The sequence below is a fragment of the Botrytis byssoidea genome, assembly GCF_014898295.1.
Source record: "Botrytis byssoidea strain MUCL 94 chromosome Unknown BBYS_020, whole genome shotgun sequence".
Classification (NCBI taxonomy): domain Eukaryota; kingdom Fungi; phylum Ascomycota; class Leotiomycetes; order Helotiales; family Sclerotiniaceae; genus Botrytis; species Botrytis byssoidea.
This window is the reverse complement of record NW_024065861.1, coordinates 242,129-265,158: the sequence shown is the minus strand read 5'-3', so window position 1 is coordinate 265,158 and position 23,030 is coordinate 242,129. Positions and strand designations below refer to the sequence as shown.

The window sequence follows — 23,030 nt, the reverse complement described above, 5'->3', positions numbered from 1 at the left end:
TGAATCCGTTTTCAGTACAAAAAGTACTTAAAGAGATGAAGGCTATGACTAAAAGGTGGCACATAGCTACCATAATAATATTCGAGCGACTCACATATACCATGATTATCCGGCTGAAATAGCCTGCTTCGAGATTCAGATCTGCAGTGTCTAAAGATGTGGGAGAATTCCAAATTGAAAATTTCTATCTACCTTCCAGATATTCCTGAGTATCTCATTCTAATTAGTCTGCCTCCATGGAAATGGCCCTCGGAGAGTCGGAGAGCCAGCGGAGCGTCACTTTTCTACTTAACTATCAATATCACGAAACACCTACTTTGTCTAGGAAGCAAAGAGCCAGCGAAGCCCTATCCAATCACTTACTAACAATTTCAACAGCCCCCAAATTCCAGAAAACCCTCATATTCCTCTAACACGTATGATATTCGAGAATACATTTACATCTTGGTGGTGTTGTCAATCAAATAGATGACACAATACGAACCCCTTATTACTTTTCGTTACATTTCTTCACTCCCTCGGTACACAATTGCACGTGCTTCTACTCCAGTGAAAGATTGTACTACACGCAGGTACATGGATATATATGAGGAGCCATTGACATGTATAATTTATTTTATCCTTGAATCAAGCTTCTACTGTTAGAATCGAGACATGATGTCGAATGAAGGTTATAGCATATCTAGGTACTCGTAATGTCATCAGTAGTATCATGCAATCTTCAAGCTCACTTGTTGATGCAATATTTTTCATCACATATCATCACACTTCAGATACAGAATATGGGATCAGCCCAAGATTTTGATAGGTAGATAGATATGCAGTGCCTATTTCATTGTACCATCACGCAGTTGTTGTTCCACGAACCTGCTGTTAGCCGATCGATGCTATGTAAGGGTTTTGAGGCAGAGGAAAACAATGGGAAACACATTTCATCATGGCATATTTATCGCCATGTCGAATCGAACCCTATCCTATTCCATATGTAGAAGTGAGCCATTCATAATTACAAGGACATAAAAAGACGCAAAGTGATTGAAAAGTCATATACAAGTCCTAATTACTACTCTCTAACTTATAGCCTAAAGAATGCCTTCCCCAATGTATCATATCATACAAATATAGTAATCGTACCGCATCGCACCAAATAACATAAGAGAAAAATAATGTATACCATGTAACACCTAGGTAAAGGTATACAAGTTGTGGTATCTTGTCCATCCGTACTCCATTTTCACACCTTTCATAACACCATAGTCATCATAATACAACCAAAACCAAGATCGAGATTTTCGATACAAATGAAAAAAACCCCTATTCCGTACCTCCAATTGTCAAAACAAAATCCTCTTCATCCTCATCGAATTTAATCAAACATTCTGGCAAACCACATTTCAAAGCTGGTTCCAAGTCCTCATCGTCAACTTCAAAGGCACTCAAGAAATCCAATTTCTTGTACTCTGGATTCGACACATTTTCTTTCTGGGCAAAACGGGCGGGAGTAATGGTACTATCTGAGTCATGGGAAAGATTGCTAGTCGAGCGAGGTAAAGTATTTGTTCTCTTCAGCGTGAGAGGTGGAGCATCCTTCTTTTGAAGAATATTAGAAGCTGATCTACCCTTGGTATAACCAATGGTACTTCTAGATGTAGCTGTGGCAGCTGTGGCACGCATAGTGTTATTCGTGACAGGAGCAAAAGTTGGTGTCTTTCTACCTCTCAAGAGTGATGAAGTTGGTCTTGGAATAGCTGTGGATGGTCTCTTGTAAGGCTCCATTGCAGATCTTGGGAGAGTTGATAAAGCGGATGCTGCTCGACGAGATGCGACTGCCGAAGGACCTCTGGTTGCGATAGGAGCCTTTGGTCTCTGCTCTGTGGCAACTGTAGCCTTGGTTTGCTTCGTTGATGCTTTCCTTTTCAAATTTTTGAATGTTTCAGGAACATCACCAACAGTCCAATCCTCTTCCATTGATGCCATTATTTGCGCATCCGTCTTTTTCGCGCGCTCAACTGAAGACCGTTCTAAATCCCGCTCGAGTTTTGATCTTCCGGCCTTATCATTGGTGTTATAGAATTCGCCTAGCGCTCCCTTGGTAAGGTTTTCTGGCTTGAGCATATCGTAGTTGAGGCAACCAGTAGGGAAGGTATCCGAATCATATGGTAGATCCTTGGGTCTTGGTGGCATGTATTCGACTTCCACATCATCTAGAGGATTCTCATCTCCATGTACATCGATCTTAATCTTCTCCGAAACCTTATGCTTGGGTCTGCGAGCACTCGTTTGTTTTGATACAGTCTTTTCGAGGTCCTTCTCAGGTGCAGGGCCAACGGGAGTTTGGAATACTTTGGTTTTCGCATTCGTAGTTTTCATACCAAGGGGAGCTCGATTGCGAGGACCTAATATGAATTAGTTATTGATCCTATTATTATGCAGTGGAAAATTCTTACCCACGGGTGTAACAAAAGCATTCTTATCAAAGGTCGCATCTTTTCCACCTAAGCCCTTGCTTTTTGTACCTAGTACAGATCCTTTCCCACCGAATCCTCCTGGCGCGTTCTCGTCATTCAATGGAACCTTCAATGGTGTCTTTGGGAATTTGTTTCCTGGCGTCTTTGGTTGTAAACTTCTAGTGCCTTGATTGAGGGGTTTCGAGGCAGCGACTTGTTGATGACCATGGATCAAATTCTCTTGATCCCTAGCTGCAAACATATTGACTTATTATCCTGTGCAATGATGGTTAATGTGATTTATCTTGAGAATCTGTATTACATTAGAATGTATAATAAATTGGTTGTGTTTGTCGACGTATATGTAAATTTCGGTTTACAGAGTAAAGATTAAAGTTTCCGTGCTTGACATTTATTTTGATTTGTTTCTACGGCAACTCTGTCATACCCAGAGCTCTTCCCATTTTTGATTATACAGCCCCGTGAGCCCCTTGCTCACAGACCAACCATTCACCCCTGTTTATGTTCGGTTGGCAATAATACTCTCTTTGGTCTCTCACCCTTTACCTACTATCTGCAACATCTCAAACAGTCGCAACTTCTTCAACTTCTTTCATACCATCGACATCAACCATAAAGATATTCTTTGTGATATCAAACCTTTCCAAATTCAACCTCACCAAATCGTGTTAACCAACAAATAAACCTTCAAAATGGATCGCATCAAGGAAGTAAGTATGGTCAACGAAACTAACCCCGCCATTTGTCCCTCCAGTCAACGAAATTCCCCTTTTCATCCGGATACAATCGCCGACACTGCTTTCGAATGATCTTGAAGGAAAGATGCTGATTTCTGTCTTCTTAGAAAATGAACACCCTCCGCATCGAGGCCGATGAAGCTACCGCAAAGGTTCAAGAGCTTCAAGAAAAGGTCAAGGTTCTTGAGCAAGAGAACCTCCAAAAGGAGCAAGAAATCACATCCCTCACACACAAGAACAACTTGTTGGAAACCGAAGTTGAGAAGTTAGAAAGCGGGATTAAGGAGGCCAAGGCTGTGGCAGAGGAAGGCAGTCAACACGGTACACAGAACGAGACTCTTCAACGAAGATTACAACTTTTGGAGGAGGAAGCCGAGGAAGCTGACAAGAATCTCCGCGAGACAAATGACAAGTAAGTGATTGAAATCCTGAAATTCCTACAAAAATAGGGGGTTGCTTCATAAGTTTTGCACATGTGCACATCTTGATATCCACAGTAATATAAGCTGACCTTCATGTGTCTTAGACTCCGTCAAACCGATGTTAAGGCCGGTCACTTCGAACGTAAGGTCCAGGCGCTCGAGCAAGATCGTGATCAATGGGAGGCAAAGTTCGAGGAGATGGCCAAGAAGTATGCTGCTGTGCAAAAGGACTTGGATGACTTCCAAGCAGAGATTGGCAACATTTAAATTGGTTTCTATGTCACAGTCGACATTCTGTTCTAGAGCTTTTAGGTGCATGGGTTGCGGAATAATTACAGTTAAGCCTCGTATGCGCTGGCGGTGGTACGCTGTTTTTACATGATTTGCTTCTCGATCGATATCGAAGTCACATACCAAATTTTACTGCGGGTTCTGATTGTGAAGTTGTTAATAGATTCCATTTTAATTATTACCTCGTCGCGCATCTGCTGCTGCTCTACTCCCAGACTTTTGTTTTTGTCTCGTCATTTTCCTTTCCGCCTTGGTCTCATATGTAAACTTCTTCTTCCGTGGTTTCTTGGGCCAAACTTTCTTGACCTTCTCTTCTTCTTTTATGACCTTCCCCTTTGCCTCGTGTATACCATCATCGCTATCCTCTTCATCCGCAGTTCTCTTGATTCCATCTTTCGATATTTCTATTCCTTCGACTGTGACCGTTGTGTATTTATCTTCATCGATGTATTCCTCTTCGTGATCTACCAACTCTGGCGCTTCCTCCTCGGCTTCTTCTTCCTCTATCCCTCCCCACTCATCCCCGTCTCCGCCATCAAATCTCTCCTCCACATCCTCTAATAACGCATTCACGGCTTTAACATGCTCATTTAACTCTGCTCTTCGTTCTTCTCGTAACTAAACATCAAGAGATTAGCCAATGATCATCCCCAAAGCATCAAACAACAAACCTGTTTCCTCATAACAATTCTCTCTTCTCTAGCCTTCTTCTCTGCCTCCTCTTGAGCCTTCTTCGCTCTCTGAACCTTTCGTTTGTGAAATCCAGTTAAATAATCTTCGCGAGCACTTAAATCGAAATTGATTTCTTCAATCTTGTGGTCGAACTTTCTCTTCTTTTTGTGCGCTGGTAGGACTGATCGCTTGGGACGAGGCTTGACTATGAATGAGGATTCCATGGTGATTGATTTGTGAGGGGGATGACTTGCGGCGCACTTGGAATTGGATGTCTTTTCGTGATGAATTTAATATAATCCTGGGGAAGGAATAATTTGGGCAGTAAGATCTTACCGCCTTGGCTTAGTCAGTGGAGTATGAGAATGTTGTGAATGGTGATGGTAATAAGTATTTGTTTTCCCTTAATGAGAGTCTTAAATAACTTTAATATACAATATGATTTTTGTGGAGGTTTAGATATCAGCTGAAATTTGGATCTTGAAATGTAAGAAGATTTGAGAACTGAAGATATCCAAGAACGTAAATCATGAAATGGTGATAGATATCTGTTTGCTTACATAATCGTGTAGAGAGCTCAAGGTTGCACTTATCGAAGCTTAATGAAACAGCTTCATCAACAAGATCATCTCGCACGCATCACAACTTTCCAACCACAGAGTCAAGATGCGGTATTCGATTGCTGGATCGCTATTATGCTGCGCTGCTGCAGTGCAAGCATTTAAAGATACATCACCTTTCCTTTTATTCTCATCATCGGAGTGAGTTATACTTCCAACTACCAGCTCATCGCCATGTAGTTACTAACGTGAGAATGGCAGATTGCCTTCTTCGATGCAAATTGAGAGTCAAGAACTAGATACCGCTTCATCAGTTCTTCAGAATGCCAAAAAATTCCTTTCGGCTTGCCCCTCTGATGTTTACATCATTATCCAACAAGATGCACTCGCCGCCTCTGATTTCTCGGCTCCAGGATCCGTTCCTCATATGAAAGCCGCTATTGCCGATTCAAGAGTTCGGGCTACTTATAGCGTTCTGGATGTTATGCACGAAAATGGAAATATGGCTGGCGAATTGGCAGAATATATTGAGAAGACGTGCGGCCAGAAAATCGAACGACGTATTGTTGGTCATGAGTCCACTGATGGCACTGGAAACGGTGTCATTGTATCACAATTTGATGCATTGTCGACGGAGAAAGTGGCAAGGGCTGAGAAATTCAATGATATAGGTTTGTGCTCGTTCGAAGTACAAGTAAGTATTCACAACTAACACATACGTAGATTACATGCTCAACAATGTTTACTACCAACATCTCCCCAGTGGTCCAGAATACACCGTCATTTTAACCACTACTCCTGTCGGCTCTGTCCTCGAACAACAAATTTCCGAATTGCCAGTTTATAATGCGGAGTTTGATTCCACTTCCCATATCGATTTGAAGCGAGATTTCAGAATCAGAGCAGACAATTCAACCACCGAACCAGACCGTAGACCACTATTTGAGAAATATCAATACTTTACCCCTGGTATCTTCATGGGTTTAGTAGTTGGTATCCTCCTTCTTAGTATCTTGTATGTGGGATTGAGCGCAGTATCCAGTCTCCAAGTTTCATATGGAGCATTTGATAAGGAGATGGGACCATCTGCGCAAAAGAAACAGCAGTAATTTTCGGGTGCAGACGCTAGGAAGGAGAGGAAAGATTGATTGTGGAAAGGAAAGGGATGGATGGATTGGAATTGGAGTTTTTGCGAAGTAAAGCTAGTGTATGATTTTGTATGTATAAAGTATGCATGGGTATTCAATAAATGGTATGGGATTTCTGAACTTGCTTCCTTCGTTTTTCTTGTGATGAATGGAATGTGAGAAATAAATGGAGAAGCTGAGGTGTTTTTTTTTCTTGTTTGCGTGCTTTCCTTTCTCTTTTCGTGTGCGATGTAGAAATTCTCGATATCTTCCCTACTATGATATGATATGGTCTGAACATCTACTAGTGTCAACCACGCATTAGTAAAATATCTCAGGACTTCCATGCCAAGCAGTACTTGTATTTTATATCTTGCTCCTGCATCTACTGTAGATATTTAGGTACCTATACTACTCTATTTCTTGTAGTTTCAATGGTGTTGGTTTTGATTGGGAGGCTTGGTTTTTTTGGGGTGGTTTGGGTTTTGGGGATTGGGGATTTGGGTGTGTGGGGGTGTATTGTGTATTGAGGAGGTTGGTGAGGTGTGCGCATGGAGGGGATTAGGAGGAGTGGAGGGGATTGAGGTCTGCGGATTGAGGTGCGCGGATTGAGGGGATGGATGTATATGTGTATGTGTGTATGGATTGGAAGGGGTTATGGAAAGTTGGAAAGTAAATCGTTTGTTCGGGTTGTGGTTTTTGCAGGAAGGGAGATAGGAGATGAGGGAATAGAGAGGGGAAAGGAGGGAGGGAGAGGGAAAGGGGGTAAAAGGGAGACACTGAGGAGGTAATGAATGGTTTCGTGTTTCTGGGTTTGGAGGTTAGAGGTTCGGAGCTTGGTGATTGGGGGTTTGGAGATTAGAAATTCGGAGCTTGGAGCTTTGAGGATGAATAAAGGAAATGGAATTCGTCGAAAGAGGTGGAATAGGTGTGACAGTGCATACGCAACTGTGAACGAAGGACAATTCTGTTCAGTTGTTTTTTGCTTGCTTGCTTACTTGCTTGCTTGTCGATTGGTCGATCATTTGATTGATTGATGGATTAGTTTTGTAAGGGTCCGATCCGGTCCGGTCTTGAAGACTCAAGAGAGAGTGTTGAGATAGGGGTGAGATGCTTTGGGTTGGGATTAAAACTAAGAGCAGGGAGGGAAGACAAGAAAGGCAGAAAGGTGGGAAAAAATAGGGAAAGGGAGAGAGGGTGGAAGCGCTACGAGTTTCTAAGACTTTGAGATCTAAGGGGTGGAATTGGAACCTGGATGGATGGGCAGATACTTACAGGCATGTATTGTATGTATTAGATTCTCCGGAGGCCGTGGAGTTTAGTTTAGTTTGATTGAATTCGATCTGGGGATAGAGATGGAGATAGAGATGGAGATAAATATTTGGCACATGAAGATGCGAATAGAAATGCGAATGCCAACGCGAATGAAACTCAGATGACCGGAAGCTAGATACATCTGTAGAGAATGTTCTAGAGAATGTTCAGAAACTGGATATTGTTATTTTATGGTGAGGAAAATAGGTATTAGATGGATATATATAGGTATGTACAGAATAGTCGTATAGAATAGTCATATAAACGTGGAAACATATATCTTATCTTACCACAGAGTATGATATGTTAGGAGATTTTTGTATGGTATATAATGTTTTGGGGACGGCAGAAGTGTAGTTATTGGTTTTGATGGCAATTTTGATCTTGAATCTTCGATATCGGATGACTTGTTGATTTAGTGGAAGGGAGAGGATGGTAGGAGAGGGTAGCTATCTATCTATATTGTATTGTGGGAATATGAGGGACGGGAAGAGAGAAGAGGACTCGTGCATATCATAGGTATAGGATATAATGACCGCTGAGCTTGATATAGTGAGATGAAGGGGTATGGAAAATAGATTGAGGTGAGATAAGATGGTTGGTTTGGAGAGGATTGCTTGGTGTCTTTTTTGGGGAGAAGGATGGTGATCGGACTTTGTAAGCTGAGGAATAGATGTCAAGCAATGTGGTAGGTTTGTAGTGGTAGTCTTTTAATGGTATCGACTATTCGGATGTGCTGATGGGACTTTGGTGATAAAGGGGGCATTCGCTTACATGCCTGAGAAGGTTTGATGTGATATCTTTGTGATGAAACCATCCACATAATAGTGACACGATCTCTAGGGATCTTGATATCAGCCATCGAATGATAGGGTACAGCACGTGTTTTCAATTTTAAATAGTATTTCATAAAACTATACATTTGAAATACATAAAATTCGGGACACTCGAGTATATGAGGTTCCATACTATTTCCCCAAGCCATTCCCAATATCTTTAAAGAATTTTGATTCCCTTTTCCTGAACGCCAGACTTCCGGATATGCATTAACCCAGCTACCATGATCCTGTCATCTTGAAAGAGACTCTACTTCTCTGGAGCATCTGGTAATCTCTCAATGACATACTTTCCTCTTGCCACACTCATAATGGGCACACCAGGAACCTTTCTAACTCTTCTCTTCAATTCCCTATCGTTCGTTGCCACAATGTAAATCTTATGCTTTTGTACTCGGTCCACAATACAATCATCCGCATAAACACCCTTATGATCACATTGTAACCTTTGCCATCTCTCATCACGCGCAATTCGAAGGGCGATACGATATCTTGGACCGAGTTTTTCCAATTCGGCCATGACGCAGGAAGTGATGATGGGAATACATTTGGCGTAGAGACAATCCATGAGGGTTTCCAGAAGAGGAAGTTTGCGTTGAACGGTATGAGAGAGAAAATTGGTATCAATGAGGATAGAATATGGAGGGACGAGAGCTTCGTTGTATTGAAAGAAGAGAGCGGATGAGACTTGAGGTCTAGATATGATACGTCATTAGTGAATGAATTGTGCGAATAGAGGTGGTATAGCATACGCTTCTCGAACAAGTTCCTTGGGTTTATTGGCTCCTTCTTCTCCTTTATCTTTATTTTCCTTTAGACGCGCATCTCGTTGTCCGATTACTCGTTTGACCTGAGGGGAAGAGGGGAAATGTAAGTAAGATGGATTAATCGATAAGAGGTGTGTGAAATGGAAGAAGAATACTTACAGCACCAAATTTGCGGGTTTTAGCTGCTTTACCCATTGTTTACACGATTTGAATATATGCGCGATCAATTAATATATGGTTGTGTAGGTTGCGACAAGATGGAATGTTTGGGTAAGTTGACGGAGGTATGTTCTCGATAATAAGTATCTACGACAATCAAGCAAAAAATGATAAATTTCGATAATTTTGCCAAATTGATCTTTTCACCGCCTTGAAGACTAGGGAGCTGCTAGATACCGACTAGGTACCTAGTTTTAACACGTGCTTGCTTACTCTTTCATCCATCACGGATGATTACCTAAGTACCTACTTACCTAGTATTGTTGCCCCTAGTGACTCTTCATCACTATTTATAGGTGATGGAGCAGATCAAGCGGTTAGTTTACATTTTATCCATAATTTAAGTAATTTACTAATCCATTTTAAGGAATTTGAATTAACTTCTGTCTAAGTCATGTCATGTGTCATGTATAATTCTTTGACTGGGGAATGCAGGAACACGAAGAGAGGAGAGAAGCAAGAGGCAAGAGGGAGAGAAAGGTCAGAAATAAGAAAGGAAGAGCCAATAGGTACTCACCTAGTTAGGCAAAATACGAGAATTACATAATCAAAATAAGATCATTTGAGTTGATTGAATTCTTCTCTTATTGACTGATGAGACTATGAATGAGTACAACCACCACTACATCTACAATTACAGCCACCAACTCAACAAATCTTTGAATAACTTCATTTATTCAATATTGCTTGCTTTTCTTCCATTCGTTATTGCATTCTCCTTGCTATGCTATTATATCGGTCACGGCTTTGATCCTCTTGTCATTAATTCCTTAATTACCACTCATCCTTCTTTGCATAACATCAAACATACCCCATAGATTTGGATATCCTTGTAAAGATTAATTACTCTGTTCCACTACTGAATTCGAGGATCCATTCTCAACCATCAATTTCCTGCTGCACAACGACAAACTTAACGTCGTGATCGACTTTGGAAGAATTCTTGCGACCAGAGAACAATTCTAGAACTGGGAACTGAATCAAGATTCGACTTTTGGGAGGAGGATTCGAAGCAAACATAACTCGGGTTTCAAATCATTTCCCCTAGGAACGCAATTCTTCGATCGACCGGTCGCTGCGACAACATTCGATTCAGTTGGAGTGTATAACCTCAACTTTCTATCACGAGCACCAACGATTTCTTCTCAAACACGAATTATAATATATACAAAATGCGATTCAATCAATCAGTAGCATCTGCTGCTTTTGCAGTTTCACTGTTTGTTATGCCAATCATGGCAGCAACTACCACAACAGCGGCTACAACAGCGACTTCAGATTTACCCAATCTTTCCAGTGTGGCAGCTTCGGAATCTTCAGCCGCTGCAGCCTCAACGAAAACCACAACCTCCAGTGACACAGCCTCGACAACAGCGCAATCGATTGCCGTAATTACAGGTGGATCTACATCAACGGGTAAAGGAACTTCAACTTCCGCTCTACCAACATTGGCTGGAGCATACACAATTCCAACGGCTGCTGTTCCTCCAACCTCAAATGCGCCATTCATGAAAGAATCAAGTTATCCCGAAGGTACGGTTTTTATTGCAGTCGGCGCAGTTCTCGGATTCATGGCCCTATCTGTTTTGGCTTGGCGTATGATGGTCGCATGGGCGTTACATAGATCAGTCAAACGCGCAGCTAGACAACCGAGCCATGTGGATAAAAAGAAATTGTTTCAAGCTCCACCAGCACCATTTTACAAATATGCCGATAAAGATTCAACTCTTTCACTAGGAGGAGGAGGATTGGGTGGAAAAAGTGGCAAGAAGAGACCAACCACTGCTAACGCACCACCATCTCAAACATCTTTATTCTTTAGTCCTACGGCTCTCGCTGGTGGCAATACCCCAGGAAATCGTGCTTCGAGTTATCTTCCAGCAGGTTATTATGCAGCAGGAAATGCACTCCCAGGAGCATATCCAGGTGATAGACAAAGTATTAATATGTCAAATCTCACGCCACAAGGATATGCAAGAGGAAATCAATCTCCACCTGGTAGTCCCGGTCATAATACTCATTCCGAATCCAGTACATTGGAATCGAGACATAATGATGGACATGTTAGGGCGCCAAGTGCTTATTTGCAAGATCTTTTTGATGGAGATAATCCACATACTGCACCTCAACAAGGGCGTGATAGAAGATCAGCTCGTTATTGATCGGGATGAGGAGAGGAGCAAGTTTGATTTTGGGAGAGGTTACATTGCTCAGTACCAACTTTTGTACAATGCGATTGGATTTGGATTGATTAGGGGCGTTCTTTGAATACATGCATGCATAAAACATGAAGAGTTGGTTTACTAGTTTACAATTAGGAGATTTGGTTTAATGCTTTTAGGGTAGTTGGTGGTTGTTATTAATGAATGTTGTGAAGCGTATTTGCGTGAGTGATTGGAGCGGAGCGTGGCGTGTTTTTGAGATGCCTTGATTGTTTGTGGTCAGATTGTCTACGGCAAATGCATTGGGAAATGGAGGAGGCATTTTGTATAGACGAGGGGTGGAGTAGAGTGGATGATGGTTTGAGATGTGCCGAGTATGGGTTGATATGAAATGGGGGTGGATGGGGCTGCTTGTTGACTTGTATATAGACGAATTGATACGATAGCGAAGCGAAATGAAGTTTTGGAATCTCTTTTTTTTTTTTGATAGAATGAGGAATAGATTTTTGTGATTGATAGGGAGACAGGTAGCAAGCTGTTGTGTCCATGGCGAAGTGTGTAAAGGGTGAAGGATAATGATGAAGGTTCGGGAGTATGATGTTTGATATTTGATATTTGATGATCGATAATGAAGGGTTGAGATTTTAGGTTTGGAATCTGGATCGATGGATGGAAAGATGGATAGATGAGTATCTGGGTAGGTAGGTAGGTAGGTATGTACTCGAGTATGTAGGTAGGTATATAATAGTCCAATGCTTTATTTTTAATTCCAAGCGGAAACATTGCTAGGTGGAATGGCTGGAGTGGGTGGAGTGGATGGAGTGGATGGAGTGGATGGAGTGGATGGATGGGAGTTATCTAGGTATGCTTGTTAGGTTGTTGGATTGTTGGATTGTTGGATTGTTGGATTGTTAGATTGTTAGATTGTTGGATTGTTAGATTGTTAGATTGTTAGATTGTTAGATTTTTGGATAATATAATTGCTGGATTAGTATATAGATGGAGGTTTGATGGGAGTTGGTTGGGGTTAGTTGGGGTTTTAGGGGTTGGATGCGGTTGGAGGAGAGAGGGAGAGGGAGAGGGAGAGGGAGAGGGACGGGGTGGAGTCTATACAATGAACAATCAAAGTATTTGTATACCTCAGTATCAATCAAAATCTTCGCAGTCCAAGGAAAGAAGAGCAAAGCAATCCGCAAGCCATCGGCTATATAACCATAAACTTCTCTGGGACAATATCTCGTATCAGTATCAATGTATGTGTTTTATATTTGCGATGTTGAGGATTCATAAATAAGGTCATGGTACGGATCGACTTTTATCTTTCGGACTGGGACTTGAGGATCCATGGATAGCTAGGTAATTTGGGTTCTTTGGATATTGGATATGTGATGGGGCGAGGCAGGTTTCTTTGTATCGCCATGTGTTGGGCTGGTCTAGGTGAGAAATTTGTGGGTGGAGAAGAATTAGACTGGAGGGTACATTTGGTCTTCCTCGCTACAGTTCCACAGGACAGAGAGTTGCTTGGTACGTGTTCAAATTGTCTCTGGTTCTTACCACTAACGCCTACTCGTCTAGGTGACGCTAGACAGTGATAATGATGGATGGAAAGTGATGTATTCTTGCATTTGGTTAGAAAGTAAGAATACCAACGGTCAGAATATCGATCATATGATCATAGTGGGCATTGTATTAGCTAGTGGGGCGCTAGTGCTTCTTTATATATGTACTAGCTTTCTGTAATGAATAAGGATCGAGAACATTTACAGCAATAATAGACTAATGTACTTGACACTTATCAACTAAGTAGATGCCAACGCTAAATCAACGTATCAAGTACTTAGATAGGTTATACAGACTGAGATCCCTGACACGCAGAGACTACAAGATAAGTCTATTTTCACACTTGAAGGTCGGCCAAATCTGTTGTCTGAGGTTGGATTAGTAGGAATAATAGACTTAAGCTCCGTGGTACGGTATTGGAGGATCAACTAAACACAATAAAGCTAAAGCAGAGATATGCAACACAGAGACCGATAAATAATACCTATTACTCTCAAAATATCCACGATTTGTGCTTGAACTAGAATATTTTTATTTCGTTTTATGCCCATGTCTTCACAACTAACTCGAAGAATAGCCTGTGGATACTCAAGTCTCAAGATAGAAGTAGAATCTGAAGATCCATTGATATCTCTTATCGTCTGTGTCAGAAGAACTGAAATATGAGAATAACTATCCACAAGTCACTACATGAAGTAACTACTCCTCCCTCTCAGATCGCCTTCCTGGCTATCACGATTATAATGAGTTAAGGCGCACGCACTCATCCCCTCCGCCACCCCACACTCCACTCTACCACCCCTCAAACATGTCCTCCGCCCACATCTCAACATATTCCTTCAGCAGTTCCGCAAAAGAGAGCTCAGAGTGATATCCGTACTTCGGTCCCCAGAACGCATACACATACAATGCCCTCACAATTTTCGCGTCTTCTCCCTCCGCATCCTCTTTATATCCCGGAAGTAATCGCTCGATGTGTTCATAGAAATGTCTTTTGATGACTCCGCGGTGCTTTTTGTTACGCATCTTATTTGTCCAGAGCCAACAAGGTGGTTCGCGCGTCATGATCCGGGGAAGCTGGATAGATGGACGGAGGTTAGCTGGGTACATTCTAAAGCTCTCGTTTAAGTTTCCTGAGTGAAAATTCATATATAACTCACAACCATCGTCTCATCCCAATCAATCACTGCCGTCAACTTCATCTCTCCATCCGTCCCATCAAAAATGACATTTCGCGCATAGAGATCCCGATGGTAGAGCGTAGGCACGGTGCTGAACTTATCCAAAAGCTCCCATTCTTTCATCTGCTCGAAGATTTTCTTTAACTTCGCCAACTCCTCGTATGCAGCCTGAGAAATCCCTGTTTTTGCAATACGAGCTCTGATTAGACTCTCAAAAAAATCAATATGATTTAATGAACCAGGAATCTGCACGTCACCAACATATGGTCCTCTGATTCTCATCTCCATTTCCTCCCCTGAAAACGCCATATTCTTATCCGGCATACTCGCTCCATGGATCAAATCTCCATACTCCTGGAACTGGAAACTATTTTCCATATTTGCAATAAAAACTGCCACTTCCTCGGCAATTTTCAACCTTTCCGTCAAATCATACGGTCCATCAGCCGGAACCGCCGCATTGAGATCTTCGTACCATTTTTGCAAATCGTTTCCTGCGGCTCTTCGTTGTATGATGTAGGGACATCCAATCGCATTATAATACATCGCATCATAGGCAAGAACGGCAGGTATAGGGAGTTTGGATGTATGTGTGCCTCCTTCTCCGTAGCTGTGCATTGCCGCCACGGTTCTTTTTGTATTTTCGCACGCCATGTCTGAAGAATCCTTAAATATTTCCTTTATGGTACGCAAGACACAGAATTGGCGTTGATTGGATGGTGGTGGACGGGTTGGATCAGAGAATGCGAAGGGGACATAGGAGAATATTATGACGTTGTGATTTCCACCCTGTCTGACCTCGCAGTCTTGAATATCGTGGCCAAATTTAATATTTCTGCAGAACATCTCGATAGCAGCAGCAACATTATCCATGCCGTTCGAAATTGGTGGGAAGGGGTTGATTTTCAAGGTATCAGTCGACATTTCGAGGGCTTGTTTGGAAATGAAACGTCAAGTACAGAATAAAGAGCTGTCAAAGTATTGAAAACAAATAGATGTACAATCAATCAAGGTTCAAATTGATTGTTGTAGGATGGAGAGTCTTTTTGTGTTTATTTTATCAATCTCTCATGTACTATACAAAAGCAATTCGTGTACGTTAAAATTTGCTCAAAGCTCATCGGCGTGGTGATGAGATCTGGTTGCTGTTTGTTTACTTGACATAATCCGAGCAACGACTTGATCATAACAAGAAAAAACGTTGAACAACTTTTGATGGACCTGAATGGTCAATGCCAGCGTCTTAAAACTTCCTCTTCATGCATTGAAAAGAGATTCTTTAGGATTTATCACAATAGATATTTGATACTCCATTTCTATACATGTTAAGCGAAGATTAGATCATGGCTAATCCGTAGTACTAGTTTCTGAACTCCAAATACCTCTTGGTAACTTCGGTTGCACAGATTTAATTCTACATTGTCTGCAAATATGATATCATCAGTCTTACTCTCGCCGTTTCACTCCTTGAGCAACAGCCTTGTGCTCTCCCCAACCCCTACCATTCTTGAAAGTTGTTTTTCTCTCTCCCCTCCCCGCCCTTCTTCTCCCTTTCCCATCCGTTCCTAAATGCAACTTCCTTCGTTCATCTCAGACTAGCATCTCAGTAATTCAATATCCTCGCCTCTCTAGCTCGACCCAGCTAAGATATTATTAACTCTTCCTTCCTAATCCACCCTTTCAAAAATTGCATTTCATGCATTTCCCACAAATTCATTCCACAAATCCAACAATACACCAAAAGAAAGCTGGCAATAATTCCAGTCAACACCCTTCAACGCATACGTTCCTATCGCTCTAGTCATATTTCCCCAATCCGAATATGCATCCGCACAATACCCCGGCAACAATTGTTCGATCCTCTGATCAAAGTGATGTTTGATCACATTTCTCTCAAATGTCGACAAATCATCCCCTTCATCCCACAAAAACACAGGAGGTCGACGAGTCATGATTCTCGGAACAACCATAACACCATCCCAATCAATAACCCCAGTGATCATAACATCCTGCTGATTCTTCCTCATCATGATATTCCTCGGCCAAAAATCAGGATGCCAAAGTACAGCTGGTTCGGGATCTTGTTCCAACCCACGTGTGAGTTCTAGTTCATTCAACCCATATGCCATTGAAACAAGAATATTGTGTCTCTCCTCTGCCAACGGTCTTCTCGCATCGTCCGATTGCGAAGACAAGATATCGATCAGGAAATGTCCGATTTTGCTATCTTTTCTCATGAATGGATTCCCAGTCCAGGGTATTGGCGATAATCCAATGCGCTCGGAAATAAGAGGAGAGCTTGGATCAGAACACTTTGCTGGCATTCGTGGGGAGATTGCAAAAGTGCCGTAGTTTTCGAATCGAAAACTTTCAATGTGTTTGATGCACCCCGCCACTTCGTAAGCGAAGTTAATCCGCGTTGAGATCAGATCGCGTGAGCCACCAAGTGGTGTGTATAGAGACTGCATATCGTGACCATCGATGAGTGGTTGGATGACATAGGGACATCCGAGGAGATTCCTACATGTTGCGTCCCAGGCGTAGATGGAAGGGATGAGTGGTGAAGACTTTCCCATGACGTGGTGAAATGCGGCCATTTCTAAAATCCCCGGATCGATATAGTCGTGAAGGTTCCATCGTAATTTCCCGATTCGTAGAATGCAGGAAATTGGAGAAGGTGGTGTAGCTTGTGTGGGGCTGTTGAAAACTGCGTAGCAGAGAATGATGGTATTGTTCCCTCCTGCTTTCACAGAGCACCCCAAAATGCGGATTGGGAAGTCGATGGAGCGACAAAATCTATTGAGAATCTCTATCATTGTCGAAATGGATGCCCCGGGTGGTGGAAAGGAATTATTAGTCAATGCTAATTTTTGGGGGAATTGAGATTCCATTTTCTTTGATTTAGACGTGGTGAAAATAGTATTTCGAGGAAGATGGTAGAATTATGCTATTTAAGTGGTGAAGGTCAAGGACTTTGTGGCAAGGTAAGTCCTTTGGTTGGGAAGAAGCAAGTCAAGATATGATGAAGTAGATTTCCCTCGAAGATAATGGTACATATATAATAGATGTTCTCATAGGATACACTTCATACGGTCTTCACGAATTTTTCGATAGACAGTATCTAATTAGCCTCATCATAGCCGTAGTGATTTGTTGAATACGGTTGTCAAGCGAAGAGACTGTTTTGAACTCTTAGAACAGGTCAGAGAAGGGTGCACGGTATGAGATCTCTCTCTATGCACTTACGGCTCTTTGAATTTTCGGATACTTTAAATAGTTGCTCATTACGGGTTGAGAATGATATATACGGGGATAACGTATGCATTTGTGACTTTCTCGCTTATGTTATTAGACGAGATAGTCAGCGTGAATTCCACGTAGAGCTTCGTCTGTAACATTTTGCAGAAGGTGTTTTGATTAATCAACTCATGGGAATCATTCTAGATTGATGAATACTTGAATACTGTACTGGATCTTGACATACCGAAATTTAGCTCATTTCTCAAGAGGCCGTAGTGCTTAGTCGTACAAATGATACCGCGTTTCATCATGATATCATTTAGTATTGTTTATTTGGGTGTATGCACTCGATACTTGTCACTACCGCCATAAATGCTTGGTTACGGTCTCTATCCTATTAAGGAATTGCGAATGCTGATGACTAATTATGTAGTATGGTGTTGTAACTTAGGTTGATATGCAAGAGGTGCTAGACATGATTTGTTGTTTGATAGTGTATGATTTCTCTACATACACCCGGATTCATCTCACCAGCCCTTTGATCCGTCATATTATCATACTAATCAAAATATTACATCGAATCATCTGACAAAGCCAACCGCTCAACATCAAATTGAAAATAATATCATTGTATCATTATATAGTTCAAAAGTCCTTATCCAGAATTTGATTCTAGATAAGACTAATGATGTAAGTATACTATTATCTTAAGTAAATCCACTAACCAGTATGATCCGACAGTGCAGTATGGACTCACAGTCATTCGTAACACCGACCTACCCACACATCTGCCGATCCATCAAAAGAGACATTACAACTCCTTCAAAAACACGCAAATCCCTACTTAGTTGCATACTCCAAATTCCTCATTTCAGGATCGATACGCGCCCATGCATCTATCAAAACCTCAAAAGGAAGTTCATACCATTCAAAATCCACACCAAACAATGCATAAAACCCCAACGCCCTAACAATCCTCGACATCTCTCCATAAGCATCTTCGCACCATCCAGGTAGACCCTCTTCTATCATCTCATCGACGCAAGTATATTTCCATAAACACTTGTCTGCCAAGTGTACTTGAGGACCTTCTCCCCAACAAAAATAAGGAGGGCATCGAGTCATAATACGAGGGAGTGTCATGACACCTTCCCACCCTAGTACCGCTTCTAGTTTGTAAGATTCCTTTAGGGTGGGGTCGTCGTTCAATACGCCGGATACGTCTTTTTTGTACGGCGTAGCAGTCATCATTATTTTGCTGGGCTGGAAATTCGGATGCCAAAGAACAGATGGTTCGGGTTTGTGAGCAGCACGATAAATTTCATTGTTGTCCAAAACCTTGATACATAAAGCGATGTGGCGAATCTTCCGATATTTAACTTCCTGCTCCGGATTTCGCTTCTGGGACTCCGACGTAAATAGTAATTCGAGTATGAAATCGATAGCCTTTGAATTAGCTTTCATGGATAGTGTATTCATGAATGGTTTAACATCTAAGCCAATTCGATCCTTGACCCTATCAGGAATGGAACTCTGGAGAGCCATTCCTGAAACGGGCTGAAGAGTACCGTAATACTCAAATTGATACGCCAATTCTTGTCTCTCAATATACATGGAAATGATAGATGCAGCTTCTCCGTAATCAGAACATGGGTTGTAATGGTCGTATGTGAGATAAGTGTGGTATAGTACACGATATTTTTCCAGTAAGGTGTACCCTTCCACTTGTTGCTGTATAATATACGGAGATCTGATGGCGTTACCGCATCTAGCATCATAAGCGTATAGTTTGGGAACTTCAAAGTGCTTGGCGGAGATGAAATCGAAAGCGGCGGTTCTCAGGATCCAAAGGTCGGGGATTGCTCCTTGCATTTTCGGGGTCCGCAAGACATAGTGCATACAAGGGGCCATGCGACTACCAAGGGGAATTGTGGTTAGAATCCATGTAAATAATATGATATTGTTCTTGCTACCGCTTTTTATTTCGGAGATTCGGATGATGCCGGGGGAGAATTTGTTTTGGTGGCATAGATGAGTTAACATTACTTTGATTGCTGGAATATCCTTTGGCGGAAAGGCATTTGGTATAGGAGGGAGGCGTTGAGATGCCATTGTTACGTAAATGAGCTACTGTGAAAGACGTATGTTGAACGTCGTCAGTTTGAAAGGATTGAGAAAGTTCAATAGATCAATTCCTTTATATAAATTTAGTGCTGCCGTGTGAGAAGAACACAATCGTATTAAGTGAAGCTAGTTATAAGACTAGTGCCAAAGTGGATTTGAACGGGAAAAATTGTCAATCGAGTAGACTTCAAGAGACAGGGTTGTATAGAGGGTATCTTACGACTCCTAATACAAAAAGATTCATTGAAACAATCGATAATGAGCAATTTACTAGCTGTGAAGGGGTGCAGTGAAAGCAAACCATATTATAATTCTACATGGGAGAGACTTTGATAAGCAATACGATTTCTGTGGAAAAGATTTGTGACCTATGCATTCACTTTTTGGCAATGAGTAAATTTATATCAATTTTCAGACAACAGACAAGATGAACCTTGGAGTAAATAATAGAACTACTACAATCTTTCATTGTGCCTCTTCATACAAAGATCATTCAATGCAGAAACAGTAGTCTGATATATTTTTCTCTTACTTCAATTCACCATTAGCATTAAATTGACAATCTTTTAGGACCATTTCTACGAGGTGGTAGTGGTATATCGCATACGACTTGCTAAATCAACAGTTTTCATGGCTAGATAAACGAAAGGGTTATTTGGTAATGGGTATCATGTCTAGTAATAAATTGAATATATGCAATTGTCTAGTTTAATCTGCCCTATCATTCCTTACTTACCTAAGTTAATAGATAAATCATTGAATATTAAAATTGTATAGATGTGAGTGTACAATTTATAATACAATTCATTCTTTACACACAACGATATTTCTCTCAATGAACGAAGAAAGTATTATGTGAATTGTATTTCGCTGACATTTTCTGATCCTTCATCATTCAAAACCTCCGCTGGAATAAACAAATACTCAGATTGTCGCTGTATTTCTTATAATGATATGAAATTGATCACATATTGGGGAATCGCAAGTCTGATCCAAAATGACTTTCACATTCCAGTAGGAATTCGTCAAAAGAGATCTCCCCATAATGCTTCCATTGGGGGCCATATAGTGAATACATGCCCATTGCTCGAATGAGAACTCGAGATCTTGAGTATGCATCTTCTGTATAGCCAGGAACCAAGTGCTCTATAGTCTCATCGAATGCTTGTTTGACCGTATCAGCCTCTGGCTGTGTAAGAACGCCTGGCTGATTCCAGAGAAAAGAAGGAGGCTCTCTTGTCATGATACGCGGTAGCTTACTGCGGATTAGTTTCCCAATTATTGTTGTGGAAAAAAAGAGGAATCACTTACAGCCAAAGCATTGTCCCAATCGATAACACCTGACAGACGAACATCACTCCCATGTCGTACAATCAAGATATTTCTTGGATGAAAATCTGGATGCCAAAGTGTCGAGTCTTCATCACCGAGCATATTCCTCACAGCCATTGCTTGCCATACACATGGGAGCTTTATGCCTTGATATCTCTGCCCCAGTGCCTGTAATTTTTTAAATCTAAACATTTCTTTGACCGCCAAATCACAAATAAAGCTGCGAAAGTCGAATTTTGAAATTGTCCCACCCGCTATGTTAAACTCATCCACGGCAAGGTCATAGTGAACATTTGGGTCTTCTCTGTTCCAGATTTCTGTATCTGTTGCATTTTTAACAACACCAAAGCCTGGAAATTTAACTCTTTCCTTCTTAGCAATGAAATGTGCTATTTCGCGCGCAAGTTGACAGTGCTGCAATACAACGGGGAAGAAATTTGGTGATCGTTGTATGGTTTGATACAGTTTTTGTAGTGTGGTCCCAGATATCATCTGCATGACCACATATGGACAAGAAATAGCGTTATCAAAACCGGAGTTATGAAGAAGGATATTAGGGATGGGTAAACCGAGTCCATGGACTCCGAATTGATGTGTCAATGCAACAAGGGTCTTGACTGGCTGATAAGTTGGATATTGGCGTTTCTGGGCAAAAGAAATATATCGCGGAGTCCGTATGCAGTACTTGAGGTGGACATAAAATGGAGTTGCTTGGCAATCGAAAACCACCAAGTTGTTATTTCCTCCCTGTTTAGATTCGCAATAAGCAGCGGTTTCTGGGTGTCCGTGTTCCAAGAGTAGCGCATTGAGCAATCTTTCAACATCGGAGTTCAGTAGAGACGGAAATGGAATCATTTTGCCTATCTGTTCGGGTAGTAAGTCTACCATGACTCTTTCATAACCCGGTTCATTTATCAGGGGGAGTAACTCGACGTGTGGATTGCGGGTAATTGCACGGCTCATGTCGAAAGTTTCTAAGCGCTAGAATTCTATGTTCATGTGGGCTACATCAGTATATATCTAAGGAAAATCTGGAACTTTGACATTGGTACTATCCAGAAGATTTTATGAGAAAAAGATGCAATCTTACAAGATATTTCGAAAGGTTATATACTTGAGGTGATGAATCCAAACACTCTGTTGATGTAGTCTGAAGAATAAATGATGTTTGATCTCCAAGTATACAAGATGATTCATAAAACAATGAAATTCAGCAATGTTCAAGAAGATAAAATTTGGAATTAACGATCACCGCAGATTTTTCACTATGTTGTAAATTTTAAGTGGAAGGTCCAATGCTGCATTGTTGTTAGATCGAATGGTCATAAATCTGGGCAGGGAAAGTGCTCTCAGATTAAGCAAACAAAAGTCAGGCATCCTTTATACGTAACCAATGACTATCAACAATAGCATCGGACTTGGAATATAGAAGATGGGGAAGATAGAATCTTAAATCAGGAATGCTAGATCGTGGAGAGATATGTATGCTCACAGGAATTACTTAAATAACATGTTTTGTCTGCACTACTCATACTAATTGATATATTGAAGAAGAGAAAGACCTCAAGATCAAAAATATCATAAAAGAAATTTATCTCATCTGTATGAGGGATATACTAAACTCGCCGCAGCTCCATGGCCTATTCCCATACTTGAAAATTGTCTGCTCTCCACCAAATTCAACCTCTCTTAAAAATTCCATACCAAAATAACCGTAATGACACCCCAAACCTCTCAAAATTCTCAACCATTTCTCATAAAGTCCTCCCAGTACCCTACCAAACCATCAAAAGACAACTCAAGGTAATGTTTAAAATTTACCCCAAAGACCGCATACATGCAGAGAGCTCTAACTGCTTTTCTAATTGGCAGACACGCATCGTCTTTATATCCTGGACGCAGTATTTCCATCTGACCGTAGAAAGCATCCGCAATCGTGCCTCTTTCTTCTGGTGATAGCGGGCTCTCGGTCATAGACCAGAGCCAGCTGGGAGATTTTCTGGTGACGATGCGAGGAA

The 23,030-nt window shown here is 41.4% G+C and overlaps 10 protein-coding genes across 10 annotated transcripts; 3 read left to right on the top strand and 7 right to left on the bottom strand.

The window, feature by feature from the left end:
- Positions 1-1,314: 1,314 nt before the first annotated feature.
- On the bottom strand, positions 1,315-2,709 carry EAE97_009030 (uncharacterized protein; the record flags this gene model as incomplete). Its single annotated transcript, XM_038879545.1, has 2 exons — positions 1,315-2,396; positions 2,448-2,709. 2 exons carry the CDS (start codon positions 2,707-2,709, stop codon positions 1,315-1,317), a joined length of 1,344 nt encoding a protein of 447 aa, XP_038729558.1.
- A 262-nt stretch (positions 2,710-2,971) lies between these two features.
- Positions 2,972-4,154, top strand: EAE97_009029 (uncharacterized protein). Its single transcript, XM_038879544.1, has 3 exons — positions 2,972-3,178; positions 3,313-3,617; positions 3,732-4,154. Exons 1-3 carry the CDS (start codon positions 3,161-3,163, stop codon positions 3,892-3,894), a joined length of 486 nt encoding a protein of 161 aa, XP_038729557.1. The 5' UTR covers positions 2,972-3,160; the 3' UTR covers positions 3,895-4,154.
- On the bottom strand, positions 4,090-4,814 carry EAE97_009028 (uncharacterized protein; the record flags this gene model as incomplete). Its single annotated transcript, XM_038879543.1, has 2 exons — positions 4,090-4,536; positions 4,590-4,814. The coding sequence occupies 2 exons, from the start codon at positions 4,812-4,814 to the stop codon at positions 4,090-4,092; spliced, it is 672 nt and encodes a 223-aa protein (XP_038729556.1).
- A 325-nt stretch (positions 4,815-5,139) lies between these two features.
- EAE97_009027 (uncharacterized protein) lies at positions 5,140-6,468 on the top strand. Its single transcript, XM_038879542.1, has 3 exons — positions 5,140-5,351; positions 5,412-5,821; positions 5,874-6,468. The coding sequence occupies exons 1-3, from the start codon at positions 5,257-5,259 to the stop codon at positions 6,257-6,259; spliced, it is 891 nt and encodes a 296-aa protein (XP_038729555.1). The 5' UTR covers positions 5,140-5,256; the 3' UTR covers positions 6,260-6,468.
- Positions 6,469-8,677: 2,209 nt separating this feature from the next.
- Positions 8,678-9,389, bottom strand: EAE97_009026 (uncharacterized protein; the record flags this gene model as incomplete). The annotated part of the gene is made up of 3 exons (XM_038879541.1): positions 8,678-9,122; positions 9,180-9,277; positions 9,354-9,389. The coding sequence occupies 3 exons, from the start codon at positions 9,387-9,389 to the stop codon at positions 8,678-8,680; spliced, it is 579 nt and encodes a 192-aa protein (XP_038729554.1).
- A 1,196-nt stretch (positions 9,390-10,585) lies between these two features.
- Positions 10,586-11,575, top strand: EAE97_009025 (uncharacterized protein; the record flags this gene model as incomplete). The annotated part of the gene is made up of 1 exon (XM_038879540.1): positions 10,586-11,575. One exon carries the CDS (start codon positions 10,586-10,588, stop codon positions 11,573-11,575), a length of 990 nt encoding a protein of 329 aa, XP_038729553.1.
- Positions 11,576-13,927: 2,352 nt separating this feature from the next.
- Positions 13,928-15,240, bottom strand: EAE97_009024 (uncharacterized protein; the record flags this gene model as incomplete). Its single annotated transcript, XM_038879539.1, has 2 exons — positions 13,928-14,212; positions 14,296-15,240. 2 exons carry the CDS (start codon positions 15,238-15,240, stop codon positions 13,928-13,930), a joined length of 1,230 nt encoding a protein of 409 aa, XP_038729552.1.
- Positions 15,241-16,010: 770 nt separating this feature from the next.
- Positions 16,011-17,207, bottom strand: EAE97_009023 (uncharacterized protein; the record flags this gene model as incomplete). Its single annotated transcript, XM_038879538.1, has 1 exon — positions 16,011-17,207. The coding sequence occupies one exon, from the start codon at positions 17,205-17,207 to the stop codon at positions 16,011-16,013; it is 1,197 nt and encodes a 398-aa protein (XP_038729551.1).
- Positions 17,208-18,396: 1,189 nt separating this feature from the next.
- Positions 18,397-19,668, bottom strand: EAE97_009022 (uncharacterized protein; the record flags this gene model as incomplete). The annotated part of the gene is made up of 1 exon (XM_038879537.1): positions 18,397-19,668. One exon carries the CDS (start codon positions 19,666-19,668, stop codon positions 18,397-18,399), a length of 1,272 nt encoding a protein of 423 aa, XP_038729550.1.
- Positions 19,669-20,644: 976 nt separating this feature from the next.
- Positions 20,645-21,975, bottom strand: EAE97_009021 (uncharacterized protein; the record flags this gene model as incomplete). Its single annotated transcript, XM_038879536.1, has 2 exons — positions 20,645-20,935; positions 20,992-21,975. 2 exons carry the CDS (start codon positions 21,973-21,975, stop codon positions 20,645-20,647), a joined length of 1,275 nt encoding a protein of 424 aa, XP_038729549.1.
- Positions 21,976-23,030: the final 1,055 nt, after the last annotated feature.